The sequence below is a fragment of the Mustela putorius genome, unplaced genomic scaffold, assembly GCF_011764305.1.
Source record: "Mustela putorius furo isolate JIRA1106 unplaced genomic scaffold, ASM1176430v1.1 tig00003875_pilon_pilon_pilon, whole genome shotgun sequence".
Lineage (NCBI taxonomy): Eukaryota > Metazoa > Chordata > Mammalia > Carnivora > Mustelidae > Mustela > Mustela putorius.
In genome coordinates, this window is record NW_025422026.1 from 6,904,934 (window position 1) to 6,929,925 (window position 24,992).

The 24,992-nt window shown below is 44.8% G+C and overlaps 1 protein-coding gene across 3 annotated transcripts; it reads left to right on the plus strand.

The window, feature by feature from the left end:
- Positions 1–4,528: 4,528 nt before the first annotated feature.
- On the plus strand, positions 4,529–24,460 carry DET1 (DET1 partner of COP1 E3 ubiquitin ligase). Of its 3 annotated transcripts, none has more exons than XM_004763779.3 (5): positions 4,529–4,640; positions 9,133–10,225; positions 13,211–13,398; positions 20,594–20,785; positions 23,757–24,460. In XM_004763779.3, exons 2-5 carry the CDS (start codon positions 9,143–9,145, stop codon positions 23,944–23,946), a joined length of 1,653 nt encoding a protein of 550 aa, XP_004763836.2. In that variant the 5' UTR covers positions 4,529–4,640; positions 9,133–9,142; the 3' UTR covers positions 23,947–24,460. The 3 variants fall into 3 exon arrangements, 2 of the variants coding, with proteins under 2 accessions (XP_004763836.2, XP_044923176.1); XR_006602657.1 differs by lacking the exons at positions 4,529–4,640; positions 23,757–24,460 and adding exons at positions 7,513–7,660; positions 18,835–18,999 and having other exon boundaries at positions 20,594–20,676; XM_045067241.1 differs by lacking the exon at positions 4,529–4,640 and adding an exon at positions 7,521–7,660.
- The last annotated feature ends 532 nt before the right edge of the window (positions 24,461–24,992 follow it).

The following is a 24,992-nucleotide window of genomic DNA, read 5'->3' on the forward strand; positions in this document are numbered from 1 at the left end:
TAGGTACTCAATGGTGCTTGTGATGATTTTCACCGAAGGATGGGTGGTGACACTGGCCATGGTGTTGGCGATGATGGTGATGATGATGATGTTGGTGCTGGGGAGGATGGGGATGGTGGGGCAGCCGTGGTGTATTACTTAGGGTAAGAAATGTCCGCCAGTGAATGCAGAGGTGAAAAGAGCTCAGCCAGCCTCTTCTAGAATGGGAGAAGGAACAAGAGCCTCTCATCCTGCTTTTGTTCCCATCTTCTCCTCTCGTGGCTAATGCACAAACAGAGAAGAGTTGCTAAAAGCCTTGGCAGAAGAGCCACAGGAAGATGGAATGAGAGGAGAGAAAGCTCTCAAAGCCTCCAGGTCCCCCTCCCTGATGGGAGGGGTTCAGACTCCCCATCAGCCCAGTCACTTGGGGACCCAGTGTGCCCTGGGACTCCTGAGAGGGACAGAGGAGCACGAGATGCAGAGGGGGTCAGGACTCAATGTTCTTCCCAGGGCTAGGAGCACAGTGGGAGGGGGGCGGTGGGCAATTAGAAGTTGGGACATCTGGGAGAGGCAGGCTGAAGTGTTCTGGAATCACAGGTGTCATCTGAGGTGCTGCCCTGCTTGCACAAGAGGCTGGTATCAGCATTCAGCAAATCTTTCTTTGGTGCCTCTGTCCCTGGCATGGCGTTAGGCCTCTGGGATCAGTAGGTGCAAAACCGAAGGGGCGCCTGTTCTTGTGGAGATGACTTTATTTTATATTATTTTATTTAAGATTTTATTTATTTATTTGACAGAGATCACAAGTAGGCAGAGAGGCAGGCAGAGAGAGAGGGGGAAGCAGGTTCCCTGCTGAGCAGAGAGCCCCATGTGGGGCTCAAACCCAGGACCCTGAGATCATGACCTGAGCCAAAGGCAGAGGGTTCACCCACTGAGCCACCCAGGTGCCCCAGGAGATGACTTTAAACATCACCCAATTCAAGATACAATTACTTCCTGAGCTGAAGCATTCATAGTTACTTAGACCAAATACTTTGGAACATACTTGCCTCTTCTCTTTCTCTCTCCCACACTGCTTATCCAAGCCATTGGTGATACACCTTTAATGTATGTTTCAAATCTGACCACTTCTTACCACCTTTACCTTTATTATTCAAATCCGGGTGACCATCATCTTTTGCCTGGACTATTACAGTAGCCTCCCAGCTGGACTCTCAAGAGTTCCCTCTCTCCGTGTCAGCCAGAGTGAAGTTTCTAAAACATAAGTCTTCTTATGCTATTCCTCTGCTCCGATCCTTCCTGTCGCCCCTTATTTTATTCTGAATTGAAGGCAAAGTTCTTGTAAAGACCTCCCAGGCAGGCATAGTCTTGCCTCTGGTCACCTCTATAGCATCAGACTCTGTGAGCAGCAAATTGAATTCCACTTCCTGGGAATGGCTGGAGAAAAGACAACCCCAGGCCTCCTCCACAGCTAGCAGATTTTCCAGGAAGCACAGTGTGACACAGTGTGACAGCCTCCCCATGTTGGACTCTGCAGTAGATCTACAAATAGCAAGAACAATATGGCAAGTCAGAGGATTTTAAAGACATCCTTATAAATGTAAGTTGAATAGAAACTTACCTGGGTGGCTCAGTCGGTTAAGCTTCCAACTCTTGATCTCAGCTCAGCTCTTGATCTCAGGGTCGTGAGTCTGAACCCCTCCCATCAGTCTCTGCATTGGGCGTTGAGCCTGCTTAAGACTCTCTCTCTTTCTCTCCCCTCTCCCTCTGTCTTCCCTCCTCCCTCTAAAAAAATAGAAGGCAGACAAAATCTGCTAAACTATGTTCCACAATGACTATGCCATGCCCACCAGCAATGCAGGAAAACCCCAGTTTTCTATATCTTCACTAATATTTATTATTTTCCTTTTTGAAAGTCATAGCTGTCTTAGTGGCTGTGAAAGGGTATCTCACTATGCTTTTGAATTTGTTTCCCTGTTGACTAATGATGTCGAACACCTTTTCATGTGTTTATTGGCCATGTATGTATATGATCCTCTGCCAATTTTTCAATTGGTCTTTTTGTTGTTGAGTTGCAGGAGTTAAAAAAAAATATTCTTGATACTACACCCTTATCAGATATATGATTTGCAAATATTTTCTCCCATTCTGTGGGTTGTCTTTTCACTTTCTTGTGTCTTTTAAAGCACAAACTCATTTGTTTGTTTGTTTGTTTGTTTGTTTATTTGAGAGAGACTGCAAGAGATAACACGAATGGTGGGGAGGAACACAGGGACAGGGAGAAGCAGATTTCCTGCTGAGTGGGGAGCCCAACACGGAGCTGGATCCCAGCTCCGTGTTTCAGTTATTCTTCTGGTACCAGTAAAGCTCCCAATTTTAATTACCAGGACCCTGAGATGATTTGAGCCAAAGACAGACACTTCACTGACTGAACCACCCAGGTGCCCCAACATTTAAAAATTTTAATGAAGTTCAGTTTAATCTATTTTTCCTTCTGGTTGCTTATACTTTTAGTGTCATATCTAAGAAACTGTTGCCTAATCCAAGGTCATAAAGAATTATGTTTATGTTTCTTTCTAAGAGTGTCATAGGTGGTCCTTTTACATTTAGGCCTTTGGCCTGTTTTTTTAGAGGGGGGAGCGGCAGAGGGAGAGAAAGAGAGAGAGAGAGAATTTTTTTTAAAGATTTTATTTGTTCATTTGATAGAGGTGGGGGGAATAGTGGGCAGAGGGAGAGGGAGAAGCAGGCTCCCCACCTAGCATGGAGCCCAATGTGGGGCTCAATCCCAGGACCTTGGGATCATGATCTGAGCTGAAGGCAAATGCTTAGCGACTGAGCCACCCAGGCACCCCTGGAATTGTACATGGTGTGAGATCGGGGTAGAGTTTCTTTTCAGTTATTCTTCTGGTACCAGTAAAGCTCCCGATTTTAATTACCAGGCTCAGCACAGAGATAGCAGTCCCCAAACATTTCCATCTGGGGTAGCATTTGATAATTTAAATGATATCCTCTTGTGTGATCTCTCTAGTAATCAAATCAGATAATTACCCAATTTCAGATATAAGAAAACAGACTTGGAGAGGGTGAGTGAGTTACCTAACATCATGTAGGAACACAAATGGCAGAGTCAGAACTTGATACTGTGGGAGAGAAGCCTTGAAAAGGGGAGATGGAAGTCCTGGTCACAGTCTCAATTCTGCCGCTTGTGTTCCTATGAAGTTGTACTAGTCATATACTTCTCGGGGTCTCAATTTCATCATAGGTGGGTTAAGGGATTTGATCTTGAGTAACTGCAGTAACACTTTACTGAGCATCTACAGCATTCCAGGCTGTGCCAGGTGCTTTAAGGATAACACCTCGAATTTTTTTCAATGACCTCACTAGGCAGCAAATCTTCATTTCCCAGAAGAGAAAATGAAGACTCTGCAGTCAGTACCCGAGAACAATCAGCCTGGAAATGTCAAGACCGTTCCAAGAACCCACCCTGTTTCCTCTTAGCCAAGTACCCTTCCTGAGTCTGTGTCCTCACCTGTAAAGGCTAATTAGCATTCCTTCCACCTAGGATTGCTGTGAACAATGTGGACGGAGACCCTCACTCGTGGATGGAATCCTTACTGTAGAGCACCGACAAGATGCCAAACCCTATTGCAGGCGAAGATAGAGGACAAGACAAAATCCCTGCCCTCACGGACTTGACTTTCTAGAAGGGGGAAGGGAACAAAACAAAGACACTTGTGCGCATGCCCACGCACACACACACTGGGTAATATCATATAGTGATGAATGCTAACAAAAAATAGCGTGAGGGACGCCTAGGTAGCTCAGTCGGTTAAGCGTCTGCCAGCTTTCGTCTGGGGTCAGGATCCCAGGGTCCTGGGATCGAGTCCCCCATTGGGCTCCCTTGCTCAGCAGGAAGCCTGCTTCTCCTTCTACCTGCTGCTCCCCCTGCTGTGTTCTCTGTCTCGCTCTCTGACAAGTAGATAGATAAAATCTTAAAAAAAAACAAAACCAAAAAACAAAAAGTAGCATGAAGTGGCAGTGGAATGAGAACAATCCGAAGCAGTCACATGCGCTGAGAACTGAATGATCCGAAGGAGGCCGACGGTAAAGGTTATGGGACTAGGTTAACCCAAGAAGCTTTTCTGCACTTCCACTATGGGCCAGCAACTGTATTGGGGCAGAATGTTCGGGGCGGGGGCGGGGTACATTCTGGTGGTCCAAGGGCTCACTGCGCAGGAGCGGACAACACAGGGCGGATCGATCCCCCGCCGATGGAAGGGCGCATCTAATCAAGAGGTGAAACAATTTTTATTTGTGTTTTTGCAAACGTGTCCAGCAGGCTCAGCGGCATTACCTTAAGAGATCACTGACATGCCCACGTTAGGGCTCTAGGTTAATTTTTTCCCTCCCAGCTACTGGGCTCCTGTGGCTTCGATTCCCCCTCCGGACACCAGGGTGCGCTGGAACACTCTCAGTGTGCGCTGACGCCGCCGCGCTCTCCCCACACCTTCTCGCTGCACCGCACTTCCGGTGGCAAGCGGAAGCGGGGGCTCACAGCCGCGGGGGCCGGGGCCGGAGGCATGGCGGGGGCGGGGCTGGGGGAGGCGCGTGCCGAGCAGGCCGGGGAGTTCTTCTCCCCGGCCCTTTGAACGAGGACCGTACAGGTGAGGACTTCTCCTTTCTTGGCCCAGCTTCCAAACCCGTCAGGCCTTCCCCGAGGCTTTCCCGCGTTCCCGCTGTGGGGCGGCCCCCTCCCCGCAATACGCCGAGGCCCCGTGGCTCCCGCCCTCCCTGAGCGGTCCCTTCCCATGGAGGCCCCGCCCCGGGCTTCTCTTTCCGGGGGCGCCCCCTTGGGGGTGTGTGCCCGCCCCTTGGTATCCCCTTACCGCTTTGGAAGCCGTCACGGCGACTTGAGGGGTGTGTGCGCCAGCCCTTGTGGGGAAGCTGAGAGGCAGCAAGGGGAAAAGGACTCCTAGTGCCACACGAGGAGCGAGTGGCCCCATTCAGCCAGGCTTGCTGCTTTCATTCATAAATAACGTACCGAAGGCGTACGAGGGGCCAGTCCCCTTGCTGGGCACTGAGAACACTGAGGTGACCGAAGCATACCTGGTTGCTTCCCGTCTAGGGAGTACGGTGTAGTGGGGAGTCCGTCATTAAGCACACAGCCGTGCAGGTAGAGGCAGGTGCGCGCATTGTGGCCGCTACTATGGAGAAGACAGACGGAGAAGTAATGGAGGCCTGCTGTAGAGAGAAAGATCAGAGAGGAGATGACACTTGGGCTGCAACTTGAGAAACTATGCGAGGGCCCCGGGGAAAGACGTCCTAGGCAGAGGGGACAGCTCCTGTGGATGTCTGAGTTGGCAAAGAACTTGACGTGAGGCAGGTCCAGCGTACAGGAAAGGAGGCTTAAGCTGTGTCCAGGAGGGTGATGGGGTGGGCAGAATATGTGTACTGGTCAGGAGCTCACCCTTAGTGCCACAGGTAGGAGTGAAGTGCAGAGACAGAGTTGAAGGATGACCAGTGTTGTGAAGGCGAGATGTGGCTCTCTAGTTGGTATTTGAAGACTTCTCTGAGGAGGAGATAATTAGGTTGATGTCTGAAATCGGAGTTAGCAACGGGAGCAGAAGAGCTTTTTTAGATTTCAGTTAATAGCAGGTGCCAAGCTTCCGAGGCAGGAGGTGGGATCCCCGTTGAAGAAGTGGTTGGAGTTAGTGGGAACTGATGGGGTTGGAGAGGCAGAGCTGAGATCTTTGAGCACCTGGCTGTCGTGTTAAAAAATTTTGATTCTGATCATAAAGAGCAGTGGGAAGATGCTTTCCTGTTTTTAATCCGTAGTGGAAAGGGTGTGGTCACAAAAGCATTTTTGGAAAGATCATTGGCTGTTGCAAGGAGTGGGCTTAGGTAGGAAGCTGATGCGGTGTCGCAGGCGTGAGATTATAAAAGTTGGGATAAGGGTACGGCAGGTTGTGATAGAGGTAAGTGGAAGATGAGAGGGCTATTTAGTAGGAGAGAAAACCTCCAGAGTTTGATGACTGATCAGGGGGCCGAGGGAAAGAGGTGTCAAGGAAGACGTCAGGTGTCTGGTTCCCGAGAAGTGGGAGAGTAGCTGGGCCATTCACTGGTCTAGGGGAGCTGGGAGAGGGCCAGCTTTTGGGGAAATAACACCAGTTACTCTGACTCTTTTTATAATAGTTCTCACCCTGACTAGAAGGGACTGACTTTCTTTCTTTCTTTCTGGAAATAATTTTGGAGAGAGAGAGAATAAGAGAGAGAGCACAAGCGAGGTGGAGAGGCAGGGGGGGAAGCAGACTCCCCCACTGAGCAGGGAGCCCGCAAAGGGGCTCGATCTCAGGACCCCAGGATTATGACCTGAGCCAAAGGCAGGAGCTTGCCTGACTGAGCCACCCAGGCACCCTAAAGGGAGTTTCATTTCATACTTTTTCTACAGTGTTTGAATTTTTATGAGCCTGTATTGTTTTTTTAATCAGAACAATAAGAGAAGAAGTTGAAAAAGCCTTAAATAACTTCACCATATCTCTAAAAATCACAGTTGTGTGATATGAAATAGAGTGTGTGTGGAGGGAGAGGGAGAGAGAGCGTGCATGCTGAGAGAAGTATTCGGAAATTCAGTGAGGATTTTCTGTGTAATTTGGAGCTGAAGTTAACAGGTCCTCAACTCCACTTAGCCTACCCCCTCACACCTTTCATACCAGTTTCTGGTGTCTTTGCCTTTTTTTTTTTTTTTTAAGATTTTACTTATTTATTTGAGAGAGAGAGAGAGATCACGAGACAGGAGGAGGTCAGAGGGAGAAGCAGACTCCCCATGGAGCTGGAAGCCCCATAGGGGACTTGATCCTGGGACTCTGGGATCATGACCTGAGCCGAAGGCAGTCGCTTAACCAACTGAGCCACCCAGGCGCCCCTGGTGTCTTTCCCTTAAGAAGACAAATCAGAGAATTTAAGATTGGGCTATACAAAGTGTGCATCAGTTTTCTTAGAATTAAGGATCTGTTTTGCTTAGTATGATCAGTGGCTCTTTCTAAGTTGAACAGCTGTAGTATACTTGATCCCACTCAGCAGTTTGTTTGCTAGATGGTGTCTTGTGCCTAGTCCTCCCGTGCCTGGGCCTTATCTGCTTTTGTCTTCCCATTCCGGTCACCCTGACTCCAGCCCTCATCTTAGGTTGGCAGGGTTACCCTTGGCAGGGATTGAGTGAGGCAGTTTTGTATGCTGTTTGGTATTTTGAAATGCTTAAACCTTAATAGTGTGTTTTTTAGGCTGTATTACAATAGCCACAGCAACAATGTCACTTTTAACAAGGAGTAGCTGTGTGAAATTCAGGATTTGTTGTTCGGGTATGGAGAACATTGCTCACTCTATCATGCCTAGGTCCTTTGAGAAAACTTAGGAGAGGGATTGCTTTTAAACTCCCGTGCCGGGAAGAGCTGTGCTTCTTCCAGGCCTCTGTTAAGTTTCTATCTTATTGGCTGTGCACATTCTGTAACTGATTGGTTTTTCCTTTTTGCTTTGCTTGGAAAAATCAAGGCCAAATTAGAAGCTTGGCAGTTCTTCAAGTCTACATGGTACGCATTTCTCTGTACATCTGGCTTCATCTTACTCTCCTGCATTAGTATTTTCTTCACGATAATTATTTCCTAATAAAAGAAAAAAAAAACAACTCTGAGTAAGTTCAAATAATACTTTAAAAGTATATGTAGTCTTCAAAGTATGGTAGTACAGCTTCCTTCTTTCTGAAGTGCTCCTCTTTTATTTTGCCTAGTGAATTCTTGATCCTTCAAGGCGCCTGTTGGAATGTTGCTCCATTCATTCATTTACCATGTTGCTGAGCCCTTACTGTGCCTCAGGTACTGCCCCAGGTGGTGGGATTCACCTAGAGTTGGGCAGGGCCCCTGGGGCTGGTGTGTGCTGACAGGTACTTGTAAGGTAATTGAGATAATTTCAAAACATGATGAGGGCTAAAGGAAGTAAAATAGGGTAGAATGAGAGTTGATATGAATGGGAAGATAGGGAAAAATCTGAAGAGTTGATTTTTAGCTGAGATTTGATTGTTGACCCAGAGGCAACAGTTGAAAAAACCGTTGTTCTGCTTCCTTCTGGTCTCCATAGTTTCTCAAGAAATCCAGACATTTGAATTGTTCCCCTCAAGGTAATATACCTCATCTACCTGGTTGCTTCTAAGATTTCTACTTTGTGTTTTAGTTTTTAAGTTTGACTATAGTGTGTCTGGGCATGGATTTCTTTGGGTTTATCGCATTTGGGGTTCTCTGAACCTCCTGAATCTTGGGTTTACATCTGTGAGGGTTTGTTTCTGGATTCTCTACTCTATTCCATTGGTATATTTGTTTTTATGCCAGTACCACAATTTTTTTTTTAATTATTTGGCTTTGTAATGTGTTTTGAAATCTGGAAGACTGAGTCTTCCAACTTTGTTCTTTTGCAAAATTATTTTGGCTGTTTGGGGTTCCTTGAGTTTGCATGTGCATTTTAGGATAAATTTTTCTATTTTTTTTTTCAAAAACCACCGTTGGGATTTTGTTAGGGATTGCATTGAGTTTATAGATTGCTTTAGGTAGTATGAACATCCCCCCCGCTTTTTTAAGATTTTATTTATTTATTTGAGAGAGTAGGTGAGAGAGATCACAGAGGGGGGAGAGGGAGAAGCAGATTCACTGCTGACTGAGCAGAGAGCCCAATGTGGGGTCGACTGCAGCACCCTGAGATTGTGACCTGAGCTGAAGGCAACCACTTAACTAAATGAGCCACGCAGGTGCCCCAGGTAGTATGGACATCTTAAGGGCTAGTAAATACATTTCTTTAATGAACGTGCACAAGATGTTACTCTTACACTGAACGAATTTGATGTATTTCTGTGTTTATTCTGTTGAATATTCCCAACAGCTAAGAGTGCTTTGAAGGTGTTCCTAGTGAATTAGGTCCTTCCTTCAAACCTGTTTTTAGAATCCGAAATCTCAGGACTGTTTTCTGACTGCGATCTGGGAAGGAGAAGTGCTGATCGCTGGCACCCTGCGAGCTCTTAGGTCCCGGCTATCAGGAGGAAAATCGCTTTGACTTCTGGATATTTATGTTTGGGTCAATTTTGTTTTGCTTTCTTGACTTCTTCACTTTTCCATGCAGAGATGTGATAATGGATCATCATGTTTCCACCATCAAACCTCGAAGAATCCAGAACCAAAATGTCATTCACCGCTTGGAACGGCGGCGAATCAGCTCAGGCAAGGCAGGCACCCACTGGCATCAGGTCCGAGTGTTCCACCAGAATGTCTTCCCCAACTTCACGGTTGTCAATGTTGAAAAGCCTCCGTGTTTCTTGCGTAAATTCTCGCCTGATGGGCGCTACTTTATTGCTTTCTCCTCAGACCAGACCTCTCTTGAGATCTATGAGTACCAGGGCTGCCAGGCAGCTGAGGACTTACTGCAGGGCTCTGAGGGGGAGATCCTGTCCAATGGCAACGACCAGCGGTCAGTCAACATCCGCGGCCGGCTCTTTGAACGTTTTTTTGTCCTGCTGCATATTACCAACGTGGCCGCCAACGGGGAGCACCTGAACCGGGAGTGCAGCCTCTTCACCGACGACTGCCGCTGTGTCATCGTGGGCTCAGCTGCCTACCTCCCGGATGAGCCGCACCCCCCTTTTTACGAGGTTTATCGGAATAGTGAATCCGTGACCCCTAACCCCCGGTCCCCCCTGGAGGACTATTCCCTTCATATCATCGACCTTCACACGGGCCGCCTGTGCGACACCCGCACCTTCAAGTGTGACAAGGTGGTCCTGTCACACAACCAAGGGCTGTACTTGTACAAAAACATCCTGGCCATCTTGTCGGTGCAGCAGCAGACAATCCACGTCTTCCAGGTGACTCCTGAAGGCACTTTCATTGATGTGAGGACCATCGGCCGCTTCTGCTACGAGGATGACCTTCTCACGGTGTCGGCCGTTTTCCCGGAGGTGCAGCGGGACAGTCAGACGGGCATGGCCAATCCTTTCAGAGACCCTTTCATCAACTCGCTGAAACACCGGCTGCTCGTGTACCTGTGGCGCCGGGCAGAGCAGGATGGGAGCGCGACGGCCAAGAGGCGCTTCTTCCAATATTTTGACCAGCTGCGGCAGCTGCGCATGTGGAAAATGCAGCTTCTGGATGAAAACCATCTGTTTATCAAGTACACCAGTGAGGACGTGGTAACCCTGCGGGTCACAGACCCATCACAGGTGTGAAGTGCTCTCAGGCCCTTTATTGCCTCCAGCCCCTCGGGAAAGTGGGAAGGTTTCTCCCTTTGCCTATGGCCAGCCTCTCAGGAATTCCCATTTTCCATGCTCTTGAATTTTTGGTAGCCTAGGCCTCAGTCTTAAAATAGCTCCAATTTTCTCTGGCCACCTGTATGTATTTGGACAAATGGGAGCCAGATCTCAAGTCATTGACACGAGAGTGGTCAGCTCCGTGATTAGTACCCTAATTATCCTGCAGAGCATTTTCACTTCTCTTGAGAAAGAAGCCCAAGTGCTACAAAGTCAAAGTTTGGACTAATCCGGCCAAAGTGGGTAATCCGGCCTTGACTTTGTGATACTGTGCTAGTTGGTCTGCTTTAGTTCTAGGAATGAGAATGAGCCCACCATACCAAAAAATTTTTCTTTTTCTTTTTTTTTAAAGATTTTATTTATTTATTTGACAGAGACACAGCGAGAGAGGGAACACAAGCAGGGGAGTGGGAGAGGGAGAAGCAGGCTCTCCACTGAGCAGGGAGCCTGATGCAGGACTTGATCCCAGGACTCTGGGATCATGACCTGAGCTGAAGGCAGACGCTTATTGACTGAGCCATCCAGGTGCCACCCCTGCCAAAAAATTTTCTAAAAATTTGGCCTTCCGTGCTTAAGTGGTTAATTTCATTATACTTCTTCACAGAATCCTTAGGAGGTAACTAATAAGTAAGTTCATCTGGCAGTTAAGTTTTATGACTTTACACTGACCTTGCCCATGTGCTGGACCATAGGCTGTAGAGCAGTGAAAAGATTAAAAGAAAGCCCATACTTCTGATCTCCCAAGTGAATCATCAGGACTGCAGATTCTAGGGTATTTCAGTTTGGATGTAAGATCTTGGAGAGGAGAGAGCTGTTCCACAAATGGGAATCAAGTGGTGTTAAGGGCACAGAAAGCTCACAAGACTCTTGGGTTGGAACACCATGTTGAAATTCAGGCTGTTTTGGGGCATTTCTCTTTGAGAAGCTCTCCACTTTAGTGTTGGTCGAGTAAGAGACCTACCTTTCTCTACTCTTGCCCCCTGTTCTCCTGTTTCCAGAATGTCTCCTTAGATAGGAGTTTGGGGATTCAGAATCGAGAGCAAACCAGTCAGCTACAAAGAAGGCTGTCTTGTATCTCTCACTGACTTGCATTTGGTTCTAAGAGAGACTGTGCAGGAGACTGTTCCTAAGACCTTACCAGCCGTCCACAGTAAAAGGCTTTCCAGTATCTTTCTTCTGAATCATAGGTTGTATATTCTAAAAAAGGTGGGTGGTGGGAATAATATGGTTGGAGATTAGATTTTCTGGGTTATTTTCTTTCCTGTTAATGACGAAATTGCCCATTGAGCCATTACATATGAGAGTCTAGTCCATCTTATGTGTCATAGAAGATTGGCAGTGACACCCTTGACTTCTGTCCCCTTCTGTATTTCCCAGTCTGCCCCGGAGGAAAGGCTAGTAACGTTTGTATAATTTTATATTCACGTAATTATGGTGCATCCTGGTGGAGCCCTGATAGGGTCAAAATGTTGTCCAGGTCTATAGAAAGGACATGAGTCAATCTTTTATTTAGGTTTGAGCTATAATTACCTTTGTCATTTGGAGGGAATAAATGGTCTCTGATAGCCACATTTGAGATTATCCTTCTTCCCTTTGCTAAAACATGACCCACTTATTTCTGGTAGTTCTCATAAATTGTGGCTAGACGCAGTACTGGTGCTCACTGTTTTGCTTACAGAGCTTGTAACTTTAAACCCAGTTTGCCCCAGTTGTCCTCCCGCCCCATTCCCCAGTTTAATATGATAGGTTCCAATAAGGTTAATGAGGAAAAGTGCATCTACACACAAAGCCTTGCTAATATGAGTCTTATTCTCAGGTTACTCTGCAGCCTCTTTAATTTCCAGCCATATTTAATTTCCAGGTGACCGCAAAAGTCATGTAATGAAAGCTCTGGGAAGGACTGATGAGTAGTAAAACAGGTGGGCCATGTGGCTCCAGGAACTGATGACTTTAACTCCGTTGTAGGAGGGGGAAGTACTAATCCTAACGTTCTGAAAACTTCTGGAGTCCTGTTGAAAGCTTGCAGATTGGTTCACATTGCCACATTCATTGGGACAAAAACCAGGGATTCCTGCAGCTTTCTTGTTAGGCAGGGCACAGCACTGGTGGTGTAGAGGGCTGGTTCCCCGGGGGCCAAGGCAGAGAAAGTAGTGACTCTGCCACCTACGGTATTTGAATGCTTTTCAGTTCCCCCCTCTGATCTTAATTGCTACAAATCTCGAATGTATCTTCCAAATGCTCTTGGCCGAAAGAATATTTACGAAGAAAGAAAAGGAAAATGCCTCCCTGATTTTTCATTTGTTCAGCAGCAGTTCCCTGCTTGGTTGCAACTTGCCTGGGCAGTTTTAGGACACAGTGTACTTCAGGTGTCTCTCTGCATGATAGAAATCTTAAGAGGAAAAATAAATGTCCCTATATTGAACTTTCAACTGTACATATACAAGAGAAAATAATTTGTCAACAGGCGGCTACAGCTACCAATCACTTTCTCAGCAGGGAGGAAAATTAAATCTGGCATTTTAAAAAAGTGCTTTTTATTTCAGGTTGGGTTAGGGAACAAGTCAGGAATAAATACTAGGAAGAAAAAGTGTTGAATTTGCAGAGTCCGAAGTGGAAGATTGGAAACCTTTCTACACATACACACAGGCTAGCTCAGTAATCCTAACAGTACAGATGTGGTGGGAGACCCTGCAGTATTGGCCATGACTGATGGCCCTTGATTGATGAAGTGCATTGAGGCTTCCTCCTCTCCCAGAACCACCTGGAGCCATGTTTTAAGCTAGTGTGGGAGCAGAAGTGTTTGCTTGTTGTACTTGTTGGAATTTTCAACCAAGTGGTAAGCTTCCAAGGCATGGCAGTATATCCAGCTGGCTCATAGGTCTCTCTGTTCTTCTGCAGGCATCTTTCTTCGTGGTATACAATATGGTGACAACAGAGGTGATTGCCGTGTTTGAGAATACATCAGATGAGCTTCTAGAGCTCTTTGAGAACTTCTGTGACCTCTTCCGTAATGCTACCCTCCATAGTGAAGTCCAGTTTCCCTGTTCAGCTTCCAGCAACAATTTTGCAAGGCAGATCCAGCGCCGGTAAGCTCTTCCACCAGGCTTAACTGGCGTTAATTTTTCTTTAGCCAATTCACCGGTGTTAGGCCAGTAGTCATTTCCTCCAAAAACCGTTCCTGTATTCTCTGTGCCCTTCTCGCTTTGGTTTGGTCTGCCTGTTTTAACCCCTCGGGTCATCCTGAACTTCTGTCTTGTCTGTCAGCACCTGTGGAATTACTTGTGCGTTATCTCTGATTCGTCCTAGAGGAAGGAGAGCTGTGAGAGCTGCAGAAAGAGAGACCGCGTCTTTATTATTTATTGCTGTATGCTCATGATGTACTGTCAAGCATTTAAGTATTTTTTGAGTGAATGACCAGGGAAATAATTGTAGAACTTTTGGTTAAACATGATGTGTTGAACACGTGCATTTATCTCTGCTCCATCCTGTCACCCTACCAAAATGACAATAAAGGAGGAAGAGGTATAGATATCACAAGAGCCAAAGAAAATGGGAGAGGAAAGGCACTGGAGACAGGAGATGATTATCAATGGGAGAGAGATCTGAATCGGTGCTGGGAGCTGAGAAGCTAATTGATCACCAGTAACTTGACACCAACTTGGCACGCTTCAGAGAACAAAAGCTTAAGACTAAAGAGCTCAGCCATCAAGAAACAACTTGCCTTGCCAGAGAAATCTGGAAGGGGTTGGGGAATTGGAAGCCCTAGGTACGTCTGAAGATACCTCTGATGGGTAGGCTTCAATAGGAGGATTGGGTGAGGGTCTGGAAAGAAGTAACCAGGCCCTCTAGCCCCCTTTTCTAAGCCTGTCTCTTCACCACCACATCAGAAGGCTGGAGCTTTATTCACTGGAGAAACTGAACCATGTAGGCTCTGGTTTCATGTTCATGAGGCACAGTGGAGGTAGGGATGAGATTCGTCATGATAAAAACAAGAATTAAGTGAAAACCAACAGAACTGAAGGTGAGATTCCTGTCCCCTTTATCAGACTGGACAGCCAGGCTTATACTCCTCAGGGAGGATGTTCGAGATTTTTTCCTTGGGAAACTGACCAACCCAAAGAAGAGACCTTCAGATACTCATACTTAGAGTCCCTCCACCAACAGCTGGCTCACCCTAAATTAATACCCCCCCTCAGCCAGGTCTTCCCGTGAACCAGTTTCAAATGTAATTATCTGAGTACATTATTGTGAAATGAATGGTTACCTTGGGCCGTTGGCCCAAGCTGAATCCTACTCTAGTCAGTCAGTGCCTTATTGGACACCACATACTAAATTGCTCCCCCAACTCTAGACAGTTAGGGAAAATATCTGCTTTAGGTTTCAAGATAGGTCAGACCAGAGTGAACAGATGACTCAGAGTAAGCATTACTGCCGCTGGAAAAAATGAACAAAAATACACTAATGTAGTGGCCTCATCTTTATATAAAAGGGTAGTACTCAGTTAGAAATAGATGGATATTGGTTTTCAGACAAGTTACTTGCCTTTTCCTTTTTCTCTGGTTCACAAAAACTTTCTGCCTTACAAGCATTTCTTTTCAGTATAGAAGGATTTTTGGAGGCAGGACCTGGATCAGAATTCGCTTTTTTCATCTTGGAGTGTATTTTCTTCTTTTTTTTTTTTATTATTTTTTTAAATATTTATTTAATTTGAGTGTGGTGGAGGGGCAAAGGGAGAGAGAGACTCTTAAGCAGACTTTACACTGAGTGTGGAGCCCAGTGAGGGGCTGGATCCCACAACCCTGAGATCAGGACCTGAGCCAAAACCAAGATGCCACTGACTTTTTTCCTTCTTCTTTTTTAAAAAGATTTTATCTACTTATTTGTCAGAGAGAGAGCAAAGCAGGGGAAGTGGCAGGGCAGAGCAGGCAGAGGAGGCAGAGAGGGAGAAGCAGTCTCCCCGCCAAGCAGGAACCTGAACCAGGACTCGATCTCAGAACTCTTGAGTTCATGACCCGTGGCGACAGCGGACACTGAACTGACTGAGCCACCCAGGCATCCCTGAATTTTCTTTTAAGTGAGCTTTAAAATCAGGCAGATCATTATCAACTGATTACAAAGTTGGGTACAGCTGGCTGAGAGAAAGTATAAAAGTCACTGGAATGGAAGGTAAACTCCCATGAGGGTAGGGATTTTAGTCTGTTACATTCACTGCTGTACCTGTAGCACCCAGGCTAGTGTCTTTCATGTGGAATAAGCTTATTAGGTGTTTGTTGAAGGAATGAACTCACCCAGTAATTAGAGGAGGCTGTTTTTTTGAGAGTTCTTTCAGAATGCATCTAGAATTAAGTGAATTGTAGGAAGTCTCAGGAGGAGAAAATAAAAGTTGAAAAGAAAGGCGGAGTTCCAGCTTTGTGATCCTCGGAGTTTTGTATCATACCACTGGAAGATTTTGACAACTGCAGATACCCTCATGCTTCAATTTTTTAGTTGATCTTAAAATTCTTTTGCTGGTAAGTTGTAATAATTGCAGAAAAATGCAATTTTCAGTGTATATTTAATATTGGTTTTTAGGGGCGCCGGGTGGCTTAGTTGTTAAGCGTCTGCCTTTGGCTCAGGTCATGATCCTGGAGTCCTGGGATCGAGCCCCACATCGGGCTCCCTGCTCCATGGGAAACCTGCTTCTCCCTCTCCCACTCCCCCTGCTTGTGTTCTCTCTCTTGCTATGTCTTTCTCTGTCAAATAAATAAATAAAATCTTTTTTTAAAAAAATTGGTTTTTAAGATAAAATTATTACAGGTCTTTTTTCCCTAGCCAATTATATTGAGAATTATATATATCACTACCTGGGTGGCTCAGTCGGTTCAGTGTCTGCCGTCACTGTGGGTCATGATCTCTCTCTCAAACTGGCATATAACATTGCATAAGTTGATGATGTATAACCTGGCACTTTTATTTTAATTAATTAATTAATTAATTAAAAGTTTTATTTATTCATTTGACAGAGAAAGCATGAGCACAGAAGGGGAAGAGGCAGGCAGAGGGAGGAGGGAAAAGCATGCTTCCTGCTGGGCACGGAGGCAGATGCAGGGTTCCATCCCAGGACCCTGGGATCATGACCTGAGTTGAAGGCAGATGCTTAACCCACTGAGCCACCCAGGTGCTCCAACTCAATGCTTTTAAACATAACCTGGGGAATCCAGATGCCATAGTAGTTTGGTATTCAGTATTTGATATAAAAGAGGGAGCAGATTATACCAGTACTCTTTGAAATTTTACATTGTTTCCTCTTTTTTTTTTTTTTAAAGACTTTATTTATTTGACAGAGATCACAAGTAGGCAGAGAGGCAGGCAGAGAGAGGTGGGGGGGTGAAGCAGGCTCCCCGAGGAGCAGAGCCTGATGCATGCGGGGGCTCGATCCCAGGACTCTGAGTTCATGACCTGAGCCAATAGCAGAGGCTCAACCCACTGAGCCACCCAGGCGCCCCTACATTGTTTCTTTTTATGTTCAAATTCATATATCTGTTTTATCTCCCCCACAGAACTGTATCATAATGTAACATTTCATTAAGCATCTTGTCATTATATTGAAAATATAATGTTTATATAAGTTGGAATTATTTTTTATTTCTTGGTGAACACAGGGCTCTAAAATGATCAATTTTATAGTCTCCAGTCATCTTTTAGTAAAAATAAATGAATGTGGATCTATTATAGGTTAGATGAATGTTCAAGTAAAATGGGACACCAAGGTTCGTGAGTTACTTAAGGAAAATCTTTATTTTGAAAGAGACCAAAATAAAACAAACAGTAGAAAGAATAAAGGAATAACACTGCAATCACTGAAATAATTGATGCTATAAAAAAAGAAACATTCCTAGAACAGAAACTTAAATTTTGTTAGGAAGAGTTGAGGAATTCTCCAAAAAAATAGAGTAAACTGATAAAAAATAGGAAAATGGGAGAGAAATGAAGAAAAGAAATTAAGAGAATTTGCCGAGGACATCCAATATCTGGTTATTTCCACAAGGCGCAGTAGAGAAAATGATAGGAAGGAAATAATGTAAATATAGTTTTCCAGGCCTGAAGAACATCAATTTCGAAATTTGCAGGACCTTTCAGTGGTGTGCTAGGACTGGCTCAGGCTGGCTCATGAGAGTCTGTTTGTTAAGCTTTCAGGAATTTTTGCAAGCTATTGCTAAATGTGGTCATTATTGAAAACTAATTATTTTGGGGGTGCCTGCGTGGCTCATTCGGTTAAGCATCTGCCTTTGGCTCAGGTCATGATCCTGGAGTCCTATAATTGAGCCCCATGTCGGGTGCCCTGCTCAGTGAGGAGTCTGCTTCTCCCTTTCCCTCTTTTCCTCCCCTGCTCATGTTCTCTCTCTTTTGCTCTCTCTCAAATAAAATCTTTCTAAAAAATCTTGTCTTTAATTTAAAAATATTTTGTAGTTATTTTACTACTTACGTTTTTGAGTGTATTTGTATCTGTTTTATCTGCATGATGAAAGTATTACCTGGTGATGTGCTACTGCTCATCTTGAGACAGCTCCACATTCAGCAGTGTCACCTTGGTACCTTGAAGTTGATCTAAAAGTTACCTAGAAGTACCTTTTACAGCAGGAGGATTTACAGCACAGAAATTGGCAAGTGCTGCAAAACATGGCTCATGTCCCCAGATAAATAATTATCTAGCTCCATCAAGTGCCTCACAAAAAAAGACCCATACCGAGGCATATCATCATAAAATTTTGGAACATTGCGGGGACACCTAGACAGCTCAGTCATTTGGGTATCCAACTCTTGATTTTGGCTCAAGTCATGGTCTTGGGGTTATGGGATCAAGCCCCACATTGGGTTCCATGTGGAACCTGTTAGGATTCTCTTTCTCCCTCTGCCCCTCTCCACTCACGCTTTCCCTCTCTCTCACAAATAAATAAATCTTTTAAAATGAGGTTTGGGAACATTGGGGATAAAGAGAAGATGGTAAAAACTTGCAGAAAGAACATATATTTCACATGGTAAAAAATAAGTCATCAAATAGTGTTGGACTTAGAAGTAATAACACTGAAAGCTTGAAGCCAGTAAAATCGTGCCTCCAGAATTCTGTGAAAAAAATGATTTCCAGTCTAGAACTTTATATCCAATAAGTTGGAATAAGACATTTTCAGACATGAAAGTTCTCAAACAAAATTGCCTCTCATGTACCTTTTCTAAGGAAGCCTCTGGAAATTGTATTTTCCACATAAACCACAAAAGTATGGTACAGGAAGTAGTCTGAAACTGTAGTTCGGGGGGAACTGATGGTTTAGGAAAAGGTGGGGAAGAATTGATTAAGTGCAGGAGAGGTTGTGGGACATAGTACTGGAGGTTCAGGACCTAGGAGGCCATAGTGCTGGAAGGAAAATCTCTGTGAATTTAGAAGTCCCGTGAACTGGGAGAGGCATAACTGGGCAGAGTGACAGTGAACCAGGAGTTAAACGCCAGAAGACGTCCCAGGGATAACTGCTTCATCCTTTTGTCAGTGGAAAGCCCGGAGAGTGGAGCCAGTGGTGCCGCTGGGGAAGACGAGCTGCTTCAGCCAAGAAACCGTCGTGGAGGCTGTGACTTAGGATCGTCATGCAGCCGTGGGCCAGCCCCCAGCATCTGAAGCCAGTGAGCCAGGCAAGGCAGAGTGTGGATTATGAAAGGTAGTACTAGACCTCGGCTGGAAAGGAGCTGCAAACCCGAGAGCCCAGAGTCTTTGATTTTAGCCCATTCAAAAGGGAAAGAAAGAAGTTCTCTTTGGCCCAAGATTTAATTTTGTGATTCACACTGAGGCTGTGAAAATTACTGTCAAGAGGAGTAACAGAAAAGCAGTATCGAGAGCTAAGCTTTCTTCTGGGGAAACTGAGATCTGTTGATGTCCGTCCAGCATCACAGGTTAATGGTGAAGGCAAAAATCCGATCCCATTTCTATTTTCTCCCTGGACTAAAAAAATTATTTCCCTTTAAGTTTTAAACCGTATGATAGGGGCGTCTGCCTGGGTGACTCGGTTGTTAAGCATCTCCCTTCGGCTCAGGTGGTGATCCCAGCATCCTGGGATCGATCCCCACATGGGGTTCCTGGCTCAGCAGGAGGCTTGCTTCTCCCTCTCCCACTCCCCCCTTTTGTGTTCCCTCTCTCGCTGTCTCTCTGTCAAATGAATAAAATCTTTTAAAAAATATATGATATGCAGAGATTGATACAGAGATTTTTAAAACTGCATTACTGATAGTTGACGTTTTTTCTAAGAAACAATGGGACAGTGAAAAAGAAGAAAAAAAATCAAAATGATCACACAAATGCAGTTATCATTTAGATACATTTCTACGTCTTTTTTTAGGCCTAATTTTTTTTTTTTTAAGCTCATGCCCTGAGCCAAAGGCAGATGCTTAACTGATTGAGCCACCTAGGCGCCCCTTTTTCTTTGTTTTTTTAATCATACTGTGGGTACAGACTGTAGCCTGTTTCTTTTACTTACCATTATGATAAACATTTCCTCTGTAACCATGTAATCCTTGGATATTGTAGTTTTCCATTAGGTTTTTAATTTTCTGTCAGTTTTTCATTATCATAAACAATACTGTATTGAATGTGCACAGAGATTTTTCTGCGTGTGGGATTGCTTCCTTAGGGTAAATTTCTAGAAGAGTGGAAATACTTGGTCAAAGGGTATTAAATTTAGTATTCTTGGCAGTTGTAATTGCTCCGTTGTTACTATTACTCAAAGTAAATGAGATTTGTGACTCTGTGTCCATGTTACTATTCTTTAGGTACCGATGTTTTTGTGGGAGTACAGGCAGCGAGCCCCCAGACTTGAAACAAGGGATGAGTGTTTTTTCGAAAGTTTTGATGAAAGTTGACTTACAACTGATCCCAAGAAGTTGGAGAGAGGCTCCTCATCTCCATGCATTCCCTGCTCTCTGTAGCTCCTTTTTAATGCAAGCTGAGACTGCTGTTTGGGGAAGTAGATTTGAGTAGAAGTGTTGTCATAGAATAGTTTCCTCATTGGAAACTTGTTTAGAGAGTCTGTGTTAACTTTTCTAAAGTGATTCAGTGTTCTTACTTCAAGTTCTGTTTTCTGGTTTTTGAGAATGTTTATAGCCAGGCAGACTTGTGATGTGTGGGAGTCCTGACGTCCTTCATTATCTGGATTTCTATTTACAGAATGAGTTGTTTTTAGACATGTTTTATCGATCTGAGCTCCAAGGCAGCTTTGCGTGCCTGCTAATGCAGCCTTCCTCCCTGGTGCTTTGTTTTAGGTTTAAAGACACTATTGTAAATGCCAAGTATGGAGGGCACACAGAGGCAGTGCGCCGTCTGCTGGGTCAGCTCCCCATCAGTGCTCAGTCTTACAGCGGGAGCCCCTACCTCGATTTGTCTCTCTTCAGCTACGATGACAAGTGGGTGTCTGTCATGGAGAGACCCAAGACTTGTGGAGATCATCCTATCAGGTACACGATCACTGCTCCAGTGGCTAACTGCCCACGGGCTAAAGATGGCCTTCTCTCTCTTTCTCTCTCTCTCTCTCTCTTTCTCCCCTTGAACCTCATTTCACTGCGACCATGCCCACTGGGACTCATGGGTTGTTTGGAAGGACAGGCTGTTTTTATAATGTGGTGAGTGCTTTTGATCATGTCGGTACTAGTCTCATACATTAAGTAGTTCTGCTCTTTGCTTCTCATCAAAACATCCAATTCAGGTAAGTGTTGTTCCCCTTTAAAGGTACCCAGGGTAGGAAACCACATACCGTTTCATAATAGTCTTTATAGTTGAGACTTTCTAATTTTATTTCACTCAAATTATTTTATCCCCTCATGTTACCTAGTAGAAAAGATAGCAGAGATAATTTGGGAAACAGGCAGGTTTTGGAGAAACACATGCGTTCTCACATGAGAAATTTTAGAATGTGGACTACTGTGTTATTGCTAGAACCTGGAAAACTAAGCCAGTCCTTCCCTCACAGACTTCCACTCCACAGACCACCCCCCCCCCGCCCCGTTTTCTCCATGTGGGGAGCTTGTGTTTTGTGTGCTGTGTTAGATACTAGGGAGAGGGACTGGTACCATCACCACCCGTGGGGGGATTTCAGCGGAGGGGTGTTCTGGAACCCTTAGCTGGAGAGTGGAAGGCCTTTTTCACATGGAAGCAGTGTTAGGTAGAGTTTCACTGTCCAGCTTCATTCTGTGCTAAATAGACTTGTGTAACACATTCTGAACAGTTAATCATCACTCATAGTATTTCCTTTAGGAAGTTGTAGTCAAGTTCCAAAAACCAGTTGATTTTTTTTTTTTTTAAATTCTAGAAAGCTTTAAACATATAAAATGTGGAAGAGTATAATGAACCTGCACGTACCAGCCACCCAGTTTTAACAGTTATCAGGTCCATGGTCAATGTTGTCATCTCTTTCTACCCCCACACCCCACCAAACTGCCACTCTTGATTTTTCTGAAGCAAATCCCAGATTTTATAGCATTTTTTACTCATATATATTTCAGCATGAATTTCTAAAAGGTAAAGACTTAGAAAAATATATCCTCCATACCATTACTCTGTCCTAAGACGACCACCAAGTACCTAGTTTTCACATTTTCCCGTTGTCTTGTAAATATTCTTTTTATGGTTCCATTTGTTCCTATCAGGATCTAAACAAGGTTTACACATGGCATTAGTTGCTACTCCCTTAAATCCATTTTATTCTGAAGGTTCTGCTTCCCTCTTACCTTCCTTGCAGTGAAATTGTCCCGTAGTATTGCCCACATTTGGAGTCTGCTTGTGCATCCCCGGAATAGTGCTTACAATTTTTCTCATTCGTGTACATTTCCTGTGAACTGATAGTTCGATTTAGAAGCTCAAACAACTCACTTTACCTTATAAGCTCTTTGTGTGTTGGAGAATGTGTGGGTGAGGTGAATGTGGTTTTCACACAGAAAAGCCTATCATGGGCCTCATTTGATATTGTCAAGGTAGCATGAGATCCATTCCTCTCCTTTCTGACTTGTTTTTCTAAAACGAAAAGGGAGTAACCTAAGTTACAATTTGGAAATGGCTATTGCCTCTGACCAGAGGGGTTTTTCACTTACTTTTAATTTAAAGTGAGAAATGTGAGGCTATGAAAGGCATTAGAAGAGGAGATGCCATGACTTGAACACCTGTACTGTGTGTTCCATTCTAGTCTTTGTCAGGACGCATGTTCACATGTATGTTGTTGTAGTCCTGGTTAGCATTGTCCTGTGTAGCCTGCTTTTATTTTAGAAACGTTTCTTGATGTTATTCCGTAGTCCTCAGAGTTCCCATCCAATGATGGCCTGTCACTCCCTCAGTTAGATGTACCACAGTTGACTGAAGTAGTCCCGTCACTGAACCTTTATTCTGGCTTGCATTTTTACATTGGAGCTGTGCTAGAGTTGCCATCTTTATTCATATCACTATGTCCTCCCTTTAAATTAAGTTCTGAGGATACAAATTCGTGGAAGTGGGATTATTGAGTCAGAGGCTATGAATATCTTTATGTCTACCATATGTTTGCTTTCCAAAAGGGAAGTCATAGAGCTTCGTAATTCAGAGCACTTCATTTTCTAGGACTTCCTCTACCTCGTTCAGCCCCAGCCCCACTGAATATCTCTAGTTCCCCGTACCCGAAGATGTTTATCATGTGTATGGGAAAATGTCTTTAATTGTGGGGATGAATGGAAGTATTAGTTGAAAAATGAAAAACTACTTAGTATTTTGTTTTTGTGTGTGAAAAAGAGCCTTCCAAGAGAATTTTTTCTTAAAAATGAAAAACTCAAACACGGGCCAAGATCTGCGCTTTCCTGGGTATAGCCACTCACCACATGTGGTTGAGCACTTAAAATGTGACTAGTCCATGCTGAGACGTGCTTGTGTGTCACACATCTGATTTCAAAGGCTTAATACAACAAAAAAAGGAATGTGAAATACCTCATTAATATTTTTTTACCTGGATTATAGGTGGAAATGATAATATTTTGGATACCAGTATTGGGTTAAATAAAAAATATATCACTAAAATTAATTTCGCCTTTCTCTTCTTACCTTTTTTAATGTGCCTACCTGGAAATTTAAAAGTATTCATGTGGCTTGCATTTCATTTCTAGCCCTAGCCTAGGCAGTCTTGGGGCAGTTTTTCTGGAAAAGGTGTGGCTGTAGTTAAGGCTTTAACTGAGGGTCATTTTGGGAAAGAGATGACCCAGTGACTCAGGACAGCTTAGGAAAATTCATAGTCCCCCTGGCCATAAAATGAGCTGCTCAGACAAAGGTGGTTTTGCATTTCTGATAACCTGGGGCCGATGTAAAAGGCGATATGGTAGGATTAGATGAGTTGCCGCGTCCTCGTGCTGTGCAGATTACAAGATGGTCGTGACTCTCTGTACCATCTTCTCTTTCTCTCCTTCTTCTGTGTAGGTTCTATGCCCGGGACTCTGGTCTGCTCAAGTTTGAGATCCAGGCAGGCTTACTGGGCCGCCCCATCAACCACACCGTGCGACGCCTTGTTGCCTTCACCTTTCACCCTTTTGAGCCTTTTGCTATTTCAGTGCAGAGGACTAATGCTGAGTATGTTGTCAACTTCCATATGCGACACTGCTGCACGTAGGTGCCTCACCAAAGCCCAGTTATCTGGTCTTCCAAGACATTGCCCCCTGCTTGTGTCGGTGGACTCCGAAGCAGAAGCTCCTGGCTGCAGCTTTGTCTGATCCAGACTGTTGTACCCGAGAGGGGAGAGCCAGGGAGAGGAGCGAGGGTGGCTCAGTCTAACGGAATACGTATCCCAATGGACACGGAATTGTTATTGTATCCAAATACTGATGGATTGAAAGTCCCCTGGTCTTTCCCCAGTGGGAATATCCAGCATTAATTACGTCCATTTAATTGTTGTCTTATTTTGCATTTTATTGCTTTGAAGATGAAAGCATTACCCCGTTCCCTTTGCTCTTTGTTCTTTGACATTATGATCTGTTTTGGCATTATGGCAGTCTGAAGCAGGGAAGTCTTACTGACTCATGGGAACTGTGTATATCCTTTCCCTGTGGCCGACAATGGGGCTGTCTTTATTAAAAAAAAAAAAAAGAAAAGAAGAAGAATAAAGCCTTGCTATTTTCTTACTTAAATGTATCCCATTTGTTGATTGCCTTATGTCCTACCTCACCAAATGCTTTTCACCTTATGGGTTCTAGGAGGGACTATGAAAGGGGTCAGGGGCCATGACTCCAGGGGCCACCCTTGGGAGAACTTAGCGGTGTGTGCCAGCGTGCAAGGGTGTTCTCGGCCAGGACTGTTTCCTTCCCTGGGGTTTTCTCTCCTGGTAATTGTTATAGCTGGAGAACTGGGCATAATTGCACATTGTCATGAGGAAGCACGTTCCCATCTGTACCATCTGTGTCATGCGGGTGGAGGAGTGAGTGGTTCTCTTTGGCCACAGCAGATACAAACACTGTGTAGCACGTACAGCATTCGGGGAGTGAGAGCTGGCAGGCTCCTGGCGTCTCTAAAGAGATCAGACTGGTTGTTCCTGGATGGCTAAGCCATCACAGCTCCTACAGACACCTTCTGGCCCCCAGCCCACCTCCTTCCGTATGGTCTCAGCCCGTGATCTCCAGCGGCCCCGTCAGGCTGTTTAGGTTTCATCTGCATAATGTATAA

What these genes read in the sequence shown, in the direction of transcription:
- DET1 (XM_004763779.3), top strand. Translation starts at nt 9,143, where the DNA reads ATGGATCATCATGTTTCCACCATCAAACCTCGAAGAATCCAGAACCAA. An exon ending in GGGTCACAGACCCATCACAG is followed by an intron (nt 10,226 to 13,210) that starts GTGTGAAGTGCT and finishes GTTCTTCTGCAG; the next exon opens with GCATCTTTCTTCGTGGTATA. An exon ending in GCAAGGCAGATCCAGCGCCG is followed by an intron (nt 13,399 to 20,593) that starts GTAAGCTCTTCC and finishes GCTTTGTTTTAG; the next exon opens with GTTTAAAGACACTATTGTAA.